Source organism: Plectropomus leopardus, chromosome 18, assembly GCF_008729295.1.
Source record: "Plectropomus leopardus isolate mb chromosome 18, YSFRI_Pleo_2.0, whole genome shotgun sequence".
Taxonomy (NCBI): domain Eukaryota; kingdom Metazoa; phylum Chordata; class Actinopteri; order Perciformes; family Serranidae; genus Plectropomus; species Plectropomus leopardus.
This window is the reverse complement of record NC_056480.1, coordinates 27,752,286-27,766,205: the sequence shown is the minus strand read 5'-3', so window position 1 is coordinate 27,766,205 and position 13,920 is coordinate 27,752,286. Positions and strand designations below refer to the sequence as shown.

The 13,920-nt window shown below is 40.1% G+C and overlaps 1 protein-coding gene across 1 annotated transcript in view; it reads left to right on the top strand.

The window, feature by feature from the left end:
• lpcat1 (lysophosphatidylcholine acyltransferase 1) overlaps positions 1 to 13,920 on the top strand; it is a 31,348-nt gene that overhangs the window by 11,798 nt on the left and 5,630 nt on the right. The window contains exons 2-10 of the mRNA XM_042506893.1: positions 520 to 659; positions 4,394 to 4,608; positions 6,410 to 6,522; positions 6,747 to 6,807; positions 9,205 to 9,263; positions 11,105 to 11,139; positions 11,402 to 11,456; positions 11,937 to 12,019; positions 12,193 to 12,318. Of these exons, the coding sequence (XP_042362827.1) occupies positions 520 to 659; positions 4,394 to 4,608; positions 6,410 to 6,522; positions 6,747 to 6,807; positions 9,205 to 9,263; positions 11,105 to 11,139; positions 11,402 to 11,456; positions 11,937 to 12,019; positions 12,193 to 12,318 (887 nt within the window). The remainder of the gene's footprint in view (positions 1 to 519; positions 660 to 4,393; positions 4,609 to 6,409; positions 6,523 to 6,746; positions 6,808 to 9,204; positions 9,264 to 11,104; positions 11,140 to 11,401; positions 11,457 to 11,936; positions 12,020 to 12,192; positions 12,319 to 13,920) is intronic.

The window sequence follows — 13,920 nt, the reverse complement described above, 5'->3', positions numbered from 1 at the left end:
TACTAATAGTAGCGTAAATTACTGGTTTCATCATGATACGATATTATATCGATACTATATGTGAAAGGTGTCTGAAAGCAGCACAATAAAAGTGATGTTGCTCCAGGTTTCAAAGGGTTAAACCCGATTTGCTAATTTTAAGTTCAAACATAATCTAATGTATATTTCTCCAGGATTTTCCATCAAGAGGTAAACAGTATTGATATATAAAGATTTACATATTGGACACATAAGGCTGTGAGCTCCAGGGGTTAGCACAGTGTGATTAGAGCATGACTGTTGCTCCCTCTTCCATCCGCAGATGGAATGTGCTCCTCCTCCTCCTCTTGACCCTGTAGGACATGCAGGCATAGTCTTCTGCTCTATAGGAATGTACAGTATGTTAAATAACAGTTGGCTGAAAAGCTATAGGAATGTCAAAGAATGGGACAGTGAATAATAGGTTGTGAAGGTGCAGTGGAATGATAACGATGTCACCGCTTGTATCTCTTTTCTCTCTCTCTCTCTCTCTCTCGTCAGATTGGACTGATGTCAGTCACAGTGTTTCCAGTGCGTCTGCTGCTGGTGTCCTTCCTCATGCTGCTGGCGTGGCCCTTCGCGTTCACAGCCTCCCTGGGACGCTCTGAGTTTGTCATTGAGCCACAGTTGTGGTGGAGGAGGTGTGTGTGCTAAATATTTCTGTGTGTAGGAAAGTGTGGAAGTGCTACTAAGACATATGGGATTACACAGAAATGTGTGAAAATTTCAGCATCCTGTATAATGATAAACAGAGCTAAGCAAACAAGCCCTTTGATAACAACAGTCTTCTGCTGAATTTTCATTGGTGTCTCATTAAAGGTCTCTATATGTCTATATGTCTGCTTAAGGTCACCAAAGTGGAAATTTTAACTTTGAGTACCTTGACACCTATCCGCGTTCTTTACCAATTCCTATTCAGTTTGAGAGATTCTATGTATATTTATATGCACAGTTTAGACGAGCTACAGTTACAGCTCGATTAGGCCGTTTAATAGTATACGAGCACCAGGAGAGAATCCATTTATTGACAGAGGTATGTCCGACTCCCCCACGGCAGGTGGATATATGTCCTCTTTCAGCTAGTTGCCATAGACCTATATTATTGATACAGTCTATGATATAGACCAGGCATCACCAAATGGCGGACTGCGGTCCGGATCTGGACCATAATTTTGTCCTATCTGAACCCGTGGCCAAGTTGTAATAATATTTTTAAGGAGTAGTGCTGGGCAATTAATCGAAAAATAATTGAAACCGACTTTCAGAACCTCTAACCGTCATAATTTTGCCCATGTTGGGTATTTTGGTTATTTAAAAATTCTGTTAACTTTTTCCCCACCAGGGCTGCCAACTCCTATGCATCTGCCGTGCATCTCGTGCTTTTGGGCTCTGTCTCACGCTCTAATGACACTGAGGAAAATCTCATGCCAACGAGGCCAGAAATGTTGAACAATCATGTAAAAAAAGTGAACGATTTTGACTGATAGTTCGACAGCAGCACAGTAAGACAGACAAACAGAGCGCAGCTTCTCCGCAAAGCACTTAAGTGTCTGAAACAGGCACATTTGCAGAGGTGGAAAGTGACTTCTTTAGATTTCTACGGACTACTTTGTGTTATTTTCAGGTTTAATCAGACTTTGGATTAATTATTTAGAAACACCAAGACGCATAGCTCCATGTCTCATCCAGCCGCTCGCGCTGAGCTCTCATTATTATTACCAGGGGCAGATGTAATGTTTTGGGGGCCTGGGTCCACAAACACATGACCTTATTTTTACTCTTTCTCTGACTGGGAATGTTGGCAGGCCGTTGGCAGCTATAGGAGAAGTAGGCCTACTCAAAAGTTGTTTTTCTTTTTCCTGAGTAAAATGATTAACAGCACAGACATTTTACAGAAGTTGAAGTCAGAGTCCTGCAGTCAGGAGAGGTGCCTATTATCAGCACAAGGTGCTTAAATTTACCTGAAGTTTGTTTAAAATGGAGATTTTTTTATAATGCTGGAGAGTTTAATAAATAATAACAAATCATATGTTTATTACAGTCCAACACACCATGGTCAAATGAAACTGAACTGTGAGGGCAAAAAACAAACCACAAAAAAAGCAAAAGCAAAATAATCATTCATTAATTGTAACTGTTCAGTTAATCGTGATTCTGATTTTAGGTATGAGGTTTGGACCTTTGCTGGGAGGAAATTTTAGCAGCTGGACCCCTTTGAATTTTAGTTGAATACCCCTGATATAGACCCTATCACAATCACTTCTGTTTATATACAAAAACTTTGTGGTAGAAGCCACCACATTGCGTACATATAATCAAATGGTTCTGAACAAACTCTGCCGGTATTGGGGGCCCGCACAATCCACTGAGCCACTCACTCCCCAGGAGTGTAACTTTAAAATAAAATAAATATAAAATAGTAAATGTCAAGTCGTATGTCCCTCACCTAAGCCAAAATTTAAAACAAAAGTCCCTCTTCAGTGCTTACATTTTTTTCAATGCCTGACCCGTTCTGTAGCACCCTTTCCCCCTTCACAAGTAACAAACAGTCCCTCTCCCTAATCACTGAGGGAAGCCAGCCAGGCGATGAAGAGCACATGCACATCACCTTGTCCACTTTAAGTCCAACTGAGGTTTTTTTCATGACGGAATAGCTCAACCTCCAGTCACATTACCTGGGTGTGTTCGTACAATTTTGAGAAATTTGATTTAGTCCAATTTCAGTTGGACTAACATGTTTACATGTATTTTAGAAGTGCAGTTTTAGTCGGACTACCACAATAATTCAACGTTTTCTGACATCATGTAAGCATACTGGCTGTGTATAAACAGAAATAGATCTTTTGGCATTGACTAGCCCAAAACAGTTTTCATGGTGAAATTTAATTCTTAGGTTAAATTGCATTACAGCAGCTTGAAACCCTATGCACACAGAGGGTTGTCATAGTAAGTGAGTACATTTTACATAGACCAAGTATTTGGGTTTTGCCGTTATTCTGAAAAAGAAAATATTCCTACTAAGATGTTTACATGGCTTATGACATTGAAATAATACTCCTGTTACATGCAGCCGTGCATACCCCGATTAATGTGCCCTAACATGCAATTTATCATGTAAAAATATGGAAAAGTAGAACAGCTAGAGCTGCCTGTCATTGTCCCTTTCATTTCCTCAACCTCCTTCTTGAAAGGTGGGTGTTGTTATATTTGCGCATACCAAAACACCCGTTGATATCCAAGTTTTAAATAATGTTTAAAGCTGGTGTGTTTCTTCTTTTGACCAGAAATGTGGGATTTTCTGCATACATCTCCTCTCAGCCTTGTAAACTGTTGGCAAGTTGGTTTTGCACAATGTTTCCATGACAACACACAAAGCTGACTGTAAACAGACGATAGGCTGTGTGTCACAAACTGCAGTAAAATCCTTATCTGAGACCCATATATGCCCAAATAATTCTCCTAAAATCCGAATAATACTTGCATATTCCACGCCTTAATAGAAAATGCTAAATTCTGAAAATGACCTAATTTTGGAATATTTAAACAGAACATACTATTTATATGACCCACATCAAATTCAGAATATTGTTATATTTTGAGTAATAGGGGAATATTGGTGTGTATGTAACTGTAGACGATGATATTGAAGTGTGTGTAATAAGAGGAGCTGAAGGTGATCATTGCTAGAAAAGAAAAGATTTGCTCAGTCACATCCATCATTGACCAAAAACACTTAAAAAAGCCAAACTCACACTTAGCACTAGAGTGTTCTAAACCAGTACCAGTATTGGAAATGTCTCCAATATTGCCTTAAATACAGAGTCAGGTGTTGGTGAGTACACAAGTCTATGCACTGATCCAATACCACGTCATTTCCTCATGAACTTTATCTGATCAGGTCATTGTCATGTGTGAAAAGTTCCCTACTTACTATCTTAAGAATATCTCCAGAGTGCTGTGGTCTAAAAACTTACTTTAATTGTTGTCTGTTTTGTCACTGTTGTAGCTTTTTAATGTATTAATTATAATATTAAAATTAATGACTGCTGTTATTATTAATCTATTTGTCCGTGTTCAAAGAAGTAGTTGCTGTGATTAGCCGTTAGGTGAAGTTTTCTGACCTAAGATGTAATAGTTGTTGATCCATTTTTACAGTTTATTTATTTATTTATTTATTTATTATATAAAACTCTTAATGTTTTTTAATAATTAAAAAAAGGATTTAATTTTTTTTTAACACAGTTGACATCTGATCAGTAGCTATAAGCTATACAAGCTATACCTACAGCTTGTCATGCAGGTATTGGAATAGGTAAAAAAAAACAAACCTGATATTGGAACATCTCTACTTTGCATCAATTGTCGTGTCTGTCAGGTTTCTAGACGTGTGTCTACGAGTGATCATGCGAGCCATGTGGTTTTGCGGAGGTTTCCATTGGATCAAGGTGAAAGGGGAGCGGGCGGCTCCCTTAGAAGTTCCCATCCTCACTGTTGCTCCACACTCCTCCTACTTCGACGCCATCCCAGTCACCATGACCATGTGCTCCATAGTCACCAAACTGGAGAGCAGGAGCATCCCCGTCTGGGGCAGTGAGTCACATTTATTTCCATCATGAGGCATAGATTTACTGAAAGAAATGTTTTCTGTTACCATGGCACATCCATTTAATATTTTGCATTTTTCCAGTGCAAACTGCTGTGTAGAATATTACCAGACATGAATTTAAAAATGTTGATCTTCATATTGAACTTCTGAATTAGCTATATGTTGAGTAAATTTAAACTTAAGTAAAATTTAAGTAAATTCAAACAATTAATTGACTTGGCCAACGGTTCTATGGTCTGGTTTCTAATATTTTGAGATTCATATCGATTAATTATTGAACAACAGTGGTTTCCAATTCCTGTGACAGACAATGCATACAGGATATTGGCTATAGATTGACAGCAAAAACTGACAAAAATGGTCATCCTTTATTTTTTCCTTCACAAAAACTACACCGTGTCTGTGACTGACACAGATATGGCCATTTTTCAACCATATTTGATTGCATTTATACTTGAGGTTGCTGCAGATACAGTAACTGTAGGACTATCTCGTGGCAAAACGTTTAAAATCGCAAAAGTATTGCAGCGAAAGTATTGTGATAGTATTGTATCATGAGGCCTCAGGTGTTTCACACTTCTTATAAATATTTGGATTTTTCCTATTATCAATCTTATCACTCTTTCTTTTAATATTCATATGTGTCAAATTAAAGAATTTAAATCTCTGGAAAATATTCTATTATTTATTCTATATTCTACTATTTTATATTCTTATTCTATGTTAAGTGCTTTCCTTTGTATATATATGTTTGCATTCTTATGCCTTTTTAACGAATATTTTCCAGAGATTTAAATTCTTTAATTTGACACATATGAATATTAAAAGAAAGAGTGATAAGATTGATAATAGGAAAAATCCAAATATTTATAAGAAGTGTGAAACACCTGAGGCCTCATGATACAATACTATCACAATACTTTCGCTGCAATACTTTTGCGATTTTAAACGTTTTGCCACATGCTGAGTATTGGGTTAACATGTGTTGCATTTTCTTACTTTTTTTTTCTTACCTTCTTCTTACCTTCCTACCTATCTTGTTACCTTTTTTTTGCAAATTATGAGCCAAAAGGAAAACTTTGTCAACATTTTGATTGCGATATCAGTCTGTTCATCTTACATCAGCCATTTTTGTTGCTGCAAAATGTATTGATTATTATTGTTATTCTAGTAGGCTACCAATTTAAATCTGCAATACGAATAATTCATATGTTAAAAAAATGGATACTTTGCTTCCGTGTATCAATAAATATCAAATTACTGTACTGTATTGATTTTTTTTCAAATGTAAAAAAACACTTTTTAGCGCACATGCAGTGTAGTTTCACCTTTTATGTGTTATAAATTAATCTGGCACATATCCTCAACATTTTCTTTTTGTTTTCTGTCACTGGGAGTGATGTCTGAGCTGACATTGTTTCATGACCTCCTTATTTACTCTGAACAGTGAACAGTATCTTCCTGCAGCAGGAAACATTGACTTTCAGAAGTACTGACAAAACATCGGGGAAAATTTGTGTGAACCAATCTGCTTTTTTAAAAAAATTCTTATTGAAAAAAATTGATTCTTAATTGTGCATAATACCTCCTTTCTACTTCAGCTGCTCATCAAGCATCTCTGTGGCCCGGCGTTATCTAATCTAGTTTTGATCTGAATTAATGCCACCGCTTTATTAGCTGCTCTTGTGATCAAAAAGTTCTGACCATGAACTTAAACATTTGTGTTCTCTCTCGTTCTTGGCATACATCCAAAAAACATCATCCTCTCCCCCATCCTCCTGCCAGCTCTGATCAGCTACATCAGGCCTGTGTTTGTCTTTCGCTCGGATCAGGACTCCAGGAGAAAAACTGTGGAGGAGATCAAGCGGAGAGCCCGGTCTGGAGGGGAGTGGCCTCAGGTAACATACATGAGGGTGCTTGTGAAGCCACACATGCACACACACTCTAAACTTACATCACCTCTCACCACATGGGAACTGAAAGGTGATAGCATAAATACAGTGAGTCACATACCACTTACACACATCAAGGACAATTTAAAATAATGAGTAAGAGCCAGATGCCTCTGTGTGTGTGTGTGTGTGTGTGTTTGCCTTTATGTGTGTTTGTTTGTTCGTTCCAGATCATGATATTCCCAGAGGGGACGTGCACCAACAGGTCGGGGCTGATCGTATTTAAAGCTGGTATGTGTTCAGTCCTCCTTCTGCTTTAGGCATCATAAAATCAGGTAGAAGGTGTGTTTGTGTGTCTCTGTCGTTACAAATTTTGAAAAACATGGTTGCAGTAAAGTTTTTATGTAAACATATTTTTAACCTGTGGGTTAAAATATTGTATTTCATCAATTGAAACTTAACCAGACGGGCTTGCCTTTAAAAAAAAAAAAAAAAACATGGGAAGAAGGCAGTGAGCAACAAAAGAAAAAACGACTCAAAAATTAACAGGTGAAGTTCGATAGAATGATCACATCTGAGAAAATTATTGGAATTAGGCATTAAGCCCTGCAATGTGAACGCAGCCTTTGTGTTGGTTAACCTACACATATCCCCAAAACAGCTGATTCTTGCATATTTACAGGTGGTGAGCAAAATATTCTAAATACATGTCTATGTATGTTTAGAACAAAAATGACAAAAATTAGTGTAACACAAAAAATGAGCTACCTAAAGTCAAAATGAAGGATGTTTTTTTTTTTTGGAGTAACTGATACAATGATCATCCAAAACAGAGCTCAGGGCAGCATTTGGTTGTGGTTTTCTGGTAATTTCCAGTCAGGGGTGTGTCTGTGTGATCACTTTGTTCTGTCTTCAGTTAATTTTGTGCACCTGGAGTGTGAATACAGCTGCCAACTCCCACTGTAGATGTCTGGGCAGGTTAATTTAATGTTGGCCCAGCAGGTCCGGGTTCAGTGTCACGCTCAGGGACACCTCAGCAGGACACATAACTGTTGCACCCATCTTTTTTGGGGCTTGTTTTTGTGCTCACATCCCGTGCGTGTTGTGCTGTCAGCCATTGTTCCCCGCCTGCTCTGTCTAATCCTCTTTCTTCCAGTCTGTAATTCTGTCATTCCCAGTAAGCCCTGTTAGGCACACTCTGTCCTGCTCTGGTTGTGTGTGTGCGTTTGTCCAGCTTGATCTGTCTGCTGTGTGTTACCAGTCCTCTCTGGATGTGTCTCCTCTAGTTATATCTCTTCACTGGCTCCCAGCACAACAGAGCAACTGCGTGCGTGCGTGCGTGCATGCGTGTGTGTGTGTTTTAATGTGCATGGTGCCACCTGTGCATGACGTACTCTGCAGATACCTCCAGTCCTTTTGTCATTTTCTAAAGGCCTTTTTATAGAGCCAACACTTTGATGTCTCCCCCGTCTGTCCCTTTGCTTTTGTGACATTATTATTCACAGGGTGTAGACAGTGATCACTCTCATGCTCCTTCATGTTCTCTCAGTCTCAAATGCAGCTAGACCAATATCTGGAGCCAATATTGTTCTATACAAATGTCATCCGTGTTTGATGATGAAGGTTCCTTGTTGAATGCAGTTGCTCAGAGTTAACATATTATTTTTTATTTCCCATACTTTTCTGAAACTCCTGCACCTTCATTTGTTGTGTTAAGGCAATAACCAGCGTCACCCTGCCCGAAGGACCAATTAGTTAGACATATTTACACACATTGAAGCTAGCTGTTTGAATATGTTTTGCATATGCATTTTTTTAAACTAAGCTGCATATAAACGAGAGAATGCACTTCTGGCATGAGAGTGTGTGTCAGTTTTATGAGTCTTGTGGTCCGTGTGAGAGTTGGCCCTGTCAATTTACTATATTCATAATTTTTGCGCATGTCGCACAGCTGCTATTTTATCTATCAATTCATTTATATATTTTAATGGTAAAGGGATAATAATGCCCACCAAAATTCTGCTCAACGGCAGTGCAACTTCCGGATCAACTGAAAAAAAGAACATAAAATGGGAGTAAGCTTTGTTTTTCTGCATAGTTATGAAATATTACAACAGTTCCTTTTTCTGCCGCAGAGAGGGAAGTTTTTCTCAGAGCTTGCCAGTGTAGTTACACCCTGTTGGAGAGAGCTTCAGTCAGCCATGACAGTGACCACAAACAGAGTGACACTTAGAGTTTGAGTGGGAGTGAGGAGGGCCAGATTTGGGAAAGGCCCAACATGTCGTGCTGACCCTGTGCCCCGTGTATTTTGCCCATTATTATCATCAGTAATGTCCTTTACTCATTTTGATCTATTGAAAGCTCACACAGAAGCTTGAATAAGGCTTTGCGTGGTAATAAATACATCAGCTGGACATCAAAGAGAACATGATGCAAAAAAAGATGCTCAATTTAAAATGATAAAATTCCCAATGAAGTTTACTGTTTCAGTGCACTGATTTCATTTTTGACAATAAAAGTTTGTCCAAAAATAAGGTATCCTGCTTTGTTATCTATCTTCCAACATTGGTATTGGAATCGGTTATAAAACATCCAGTATTGGTATTTTACTATAGTATATGCATCGAGAAATTCAATAAAACATTTTCTTTTCCTCTCACCACCTCCTGCTTCTTTTCTCTTTCTCAGGTGCTTTCATACCAGGACTGCCAGTGCAGCCTGTGGTGCTGCGCTACCCAAACAAACTGGTAAACACACTTGCTTTTAACCCTTTCTACACCTGCTCCATCAGTGATGCCTCACAGTCATACATCCACCATGTACACAAACCTACACATAGTAACACACACTGTGATGTAATGGTTTCTCTCCCTATTGATAGTATGTGCTCCTCTTGTGTTGAATGACTTCATGTTCTAGTAGGATGATATTTCATCCCCCTCTTTCTGTGTCTCTCTCTCACACGCGTGCAAGCACACACACACACACACACACACACACACACACACACACACACACACACACAGAGACACAGGCAGGTGTCACGTCTCTCTCTCAGCACCTCTCCTCTCTCTCTCATGAATTATGCAGTTTTTATTACCGATTTTGTCTTGTCTGTTTCTCTATAAAGCTTTTGTGTGTGTTCCTCTCTGTGCTGAGTTTAGTAACTGTGCTGACTTCAGTGACAGCGTGGCAGTACAAGGCAGTTTAGTGAGGCAAAGAAACCCTGAATAAGACTCGTTATTCCTACACCACCAGAAGTGTTTCCATTCCATCTGTTTCCATCTGTTCGTGTAAAGAAACCTTGCAGCTGGAAACGGAAACACCAGCGGAAGATCCAGCTAATACACCCAGCCAGGAGCACTGACAACAAATCACACAGAAAGCTGATTGTTCGTGAGCCAAATCAAAAGATGTTCAAGTTGCTGATTCTACAGTATAAATGTGCAACACTAATAAGCACGAAGAAGAGCTGGAGTTCTGCATAGGCCTGTTATCATACGTTGCCGCATGTAGAGTTCAGTTAGTATGCTGCTTTCTTTCCCCTTTTGGATGCAAAAGGAGGGGTTCTTATTAAGAAAACTTAAATAATTCCTAATTCATATAATATACACTGTATTCATCTAAAGTTTTTTTTCCCTAATTATTCATTTACTTACTTATTTTTCAAGTTCAATCTCATAGAGCCAGGAGGATTACTTCCTCTATGACAGTCAAATTGGATCAAATCCTGTCATCCTCAATGCTGAGCTATTGGTGTGAGTCCGCTTGGAGGGCTGAAACGGACCAAGTGTGAAAACACCCGGAGAGATGGGCAGATGTGACTCTTGGTCAGATCTAGTGTATACTCTTAGTGTCAGCTCGCAGGGTTGGCAGACAATATGAAAATGTATAAGTACAGCCTGTAGTTGGAGTCTGATGAGCTCACCTCTCCAAACTGTCAGATTTTTTTTATTTTCAAACTTGTAGTCATCAGACCCAACCGACGTGGCCACTTTATTGATCAGACTTTGCGGAACTCCCTGTGCAGCCACTAAAAGCTTTATACGATATTTCCTCACATTTACCAACCAAGGCCTGTAAACAGACTGTGACATGCAGAACGGGTGGAGTTTACTCCCCTTTACTCTGCTGTATGTTCAAAGTTACATCACCATGTCACATTATCATGCCTTTAACATGTGTCAACGTGAGATTTAAGGAGAGCACAGAGAAACTTAACTCCTCGAGCAGATGAATGTGAAAAGAGCCCTCATACATCACTCTGCACAGAGAAGGTCAAGCATCCAAGTGACGGGACAATAAGCAGAAGACATTTTGGGGTGGAGGGGAACTTCAGTAATGTAGAGCTGCAGCACTGACAATGGAAGTGTCACCTGAGATACTGACTGGAAAGGGCTGCCACATTGTTTGAAAGCATCAGTATTTAGGGATTGACCTGTATTCAGAATTTAGTAATCAGAACCCACAGACACATGGGAAACCAACAGAAGTTTCAGGAAGTTGGAGAAGTTTTAGGAAATAGACCTCCTGTTTCTGTGTTTGTGTTTGTCCTGAGCCATTTCCTCTTTCTCCTTCCTCTGCACAGGATACTGTTACATGGACATGGCGAGGTCCCGGGGCGTGAGTCTTTGTCTTTACTTCACACACCTACACTCTTAAATACACCACAAACAATAACACACACACACACACACAGAGCTTGTATTGCCCACAGCTAAGTACGTATAGTTCAAACACCAGTAACCTGTTCTCAATTATGTCTGTACATAGTAAGATGCTGTAGAGACACCTCTATTATTCTAAGTCTCCATCAGTCATGTTGTTTTTGTCTTCCTGATTCTGTCTCATCATGTAAAATGAGGCCAACATTTTTGTCTTCTAGGTTCAAAATCCTTTGGCTCACTCTGTGCCAACCTCATAATCCCATGGAGATAGAGGTGAGTGGTTTCATAAGTCAGTTAAACCTAGGACTGGGGTTTAAAAACAAAGTTTTTCTGATTCAGTCAAGCTTCATTTGAATGTCTCGATATCAGTTTATGGAGTCCAGAGCTCAATCTTCTAATACATGCTTTTTTCCCATGGATGCATGAAGCTTTTACTCTGTTCTCAAGTGACCGGCCTTTGGTTAACTACACAAAAAAAAAAAAAAAAAAAAACCCGCGCCATGCAAGATGGTAAAATTGCTCTAAAATTAACAATCAAATCCAATTGGGACCTCGTGAATCGGAATCAAATGGATTTGTGAAATCACTGATGACATCCTGCGCCAGTAAAACTTTTTCTGTTTTCTTTTTTTCACGCTTTTTAAAATCTTCTTTACATATTTTGAGATGATATTTTTGTCAGTATTTATTTTTTTAGTTAGTTCAGTGTCTCATGTCAGGAGAGCAGCATTGACATTCTCTTTCTTCCCTCAGTACTTGCCTATTTACACACCATCAGACGAGGAGAGGGAAAACCCTGCTCTGTTTGCTAACAACGTTAGAAAGCTCATGGCAAAGTAAGGGTGTGTGTGTTTGTGTTTGTGTGTGTGTGTGTGTGTGTGTGTGTGTGTGTGTGTGTGTTTACATAGGTGCCTTTGATCAGCATGTGATGGCGTTCACATGCTTGCTCTGTGTTGTCACAGAGTAGACATGTGTGAAGATTCTCAGAGCTGTCCCTCTGTCCTGATAGGGCGCTGGAGCTGCCACTCACAGACCTGTCCTTTGAAGACAGAGAGATCAGCCTATCACAAGGCCCGCTGCGCATCCACAACTGCAGCAGCCTGCTTGAGTTCCACCAGCTGCTGTGCCGCTTGGGGTGAGTGGAGGGAGACTGGACTGACTGGTTAGACTGAGTACAGGAGAGTAGAGATCAAAGGCTGTGGGACACTGAAGGTGAAGAAACACTGACACCCACTGGTGGCAGAATAGAAACACACACAGGGAGCTCTGTCCTAAGAATAATGAGATGGAGGCTTGGATTCTCATCAAATGTGTGAAATTTTGTGGCAGTTTTGATGTCATGTCGCAACATTGAAATTCGACGTGGCGTCACGAGAACGCCATTCAACACAAAACGACGATATTCATTTTCCATCATCACAAACATCTTAATGACTTTTTGACGCCATTTTGAGATCAATCCAGTCAACCTGCTAGGAGCTGGACCTCTTAGTGTAAAACTTGTATTTCCTGTGTCAATAGGTGGCGCTCTCACTATAGCTGAAAATTGTCATATAGATGTGTTCAGGACAGGACTCTCATCAAAAGTTTGTGAAGTTTGGGGCAGATGGATTATGTACAATACATTTAAAAACTACTTCCTCTTTGGTGGTGAAACATAACTTCTTGGCCTGATAACTTCCACACCGTTGATGTTAGATCAAAACTGCTCGCAATCTAGCGTCACCCACATCTGCAGGTGGGATTTATAAATTTTGAAGTCACTCAGCTGAAATCTGTAGGACTATTGTTTCAAATTCCAGGATTTTCTGTCCGTCGTGACATGTTCTATGTACATCTAAATTTTCATTCCTCTACATGAAATTGTTTGCCGGGGCTAGCATTTAGGGGGCGCTACTGAGCTCATTTTTTGACACCTATATACAACAAAAATTTTCACCAGTCCCCATAAGCATGCCAAGTTCCATGAGTTTAAAAAGAGCAATAAAAAAAAAAATCTGCAAATAAGTGTGCAAAAGTGAAGATGGATGTGCAAGTGAGTCCAGTGCAGATGGTGAGTTCGCCTGCCACACAGAGGGGAGCTGTTAAAGAGTCTTCTTGCAAATGGGAGGAATGATTCTTTGAAGCGCTCTTTGTGACAGCGGAGCTGGAAGAGTCTGTTAGAGAACGAGCTCCGCTGTCTCTGAATGGTGTCATGAAGGGGACGGGATGGATTGTCCGTGATAGACAGCAGTTTCTTCAGTGACCGCCTGTTTGTCACTGACTGGAATCAGTCCAGGTTGTGGCCAATGACAGATCCAGCCTTGTGGATCAGTTTGGTCAACCTGCCGGCGTCCCTGGCACTGATGTTGCTCCCCCAGCAGACTACAGCACAATAGATGGCACTCACCACAACAGACTGGTAGAAGAACAACATCTTGCTGCATACTTTGAAGGATTTGAGCTTCCTCAGGAATAGAGTCAGCTCATCCCCGTCTTCTACACAGCGTTAGTGTGGGTACTCCAGTCCTGTCTGTGGTTGAAGTGGACACCTAAGTACTTGTTCTCGACTTCTACGAGTCCCACCTTCTCACCCAGGATCTTGATGGGCATCATCATGGTTCTGGTCCTCCTGAAGTCGACCACCATCTCTGGGGCTGGAAAATAAGCCAATGTGAAAGTACCAAAAACTGGCCAGGCCCCTTGAGACTGGCCCTAAAACAGAGTCAGTCTCCATAAATCCCCATGTTCAGATGCT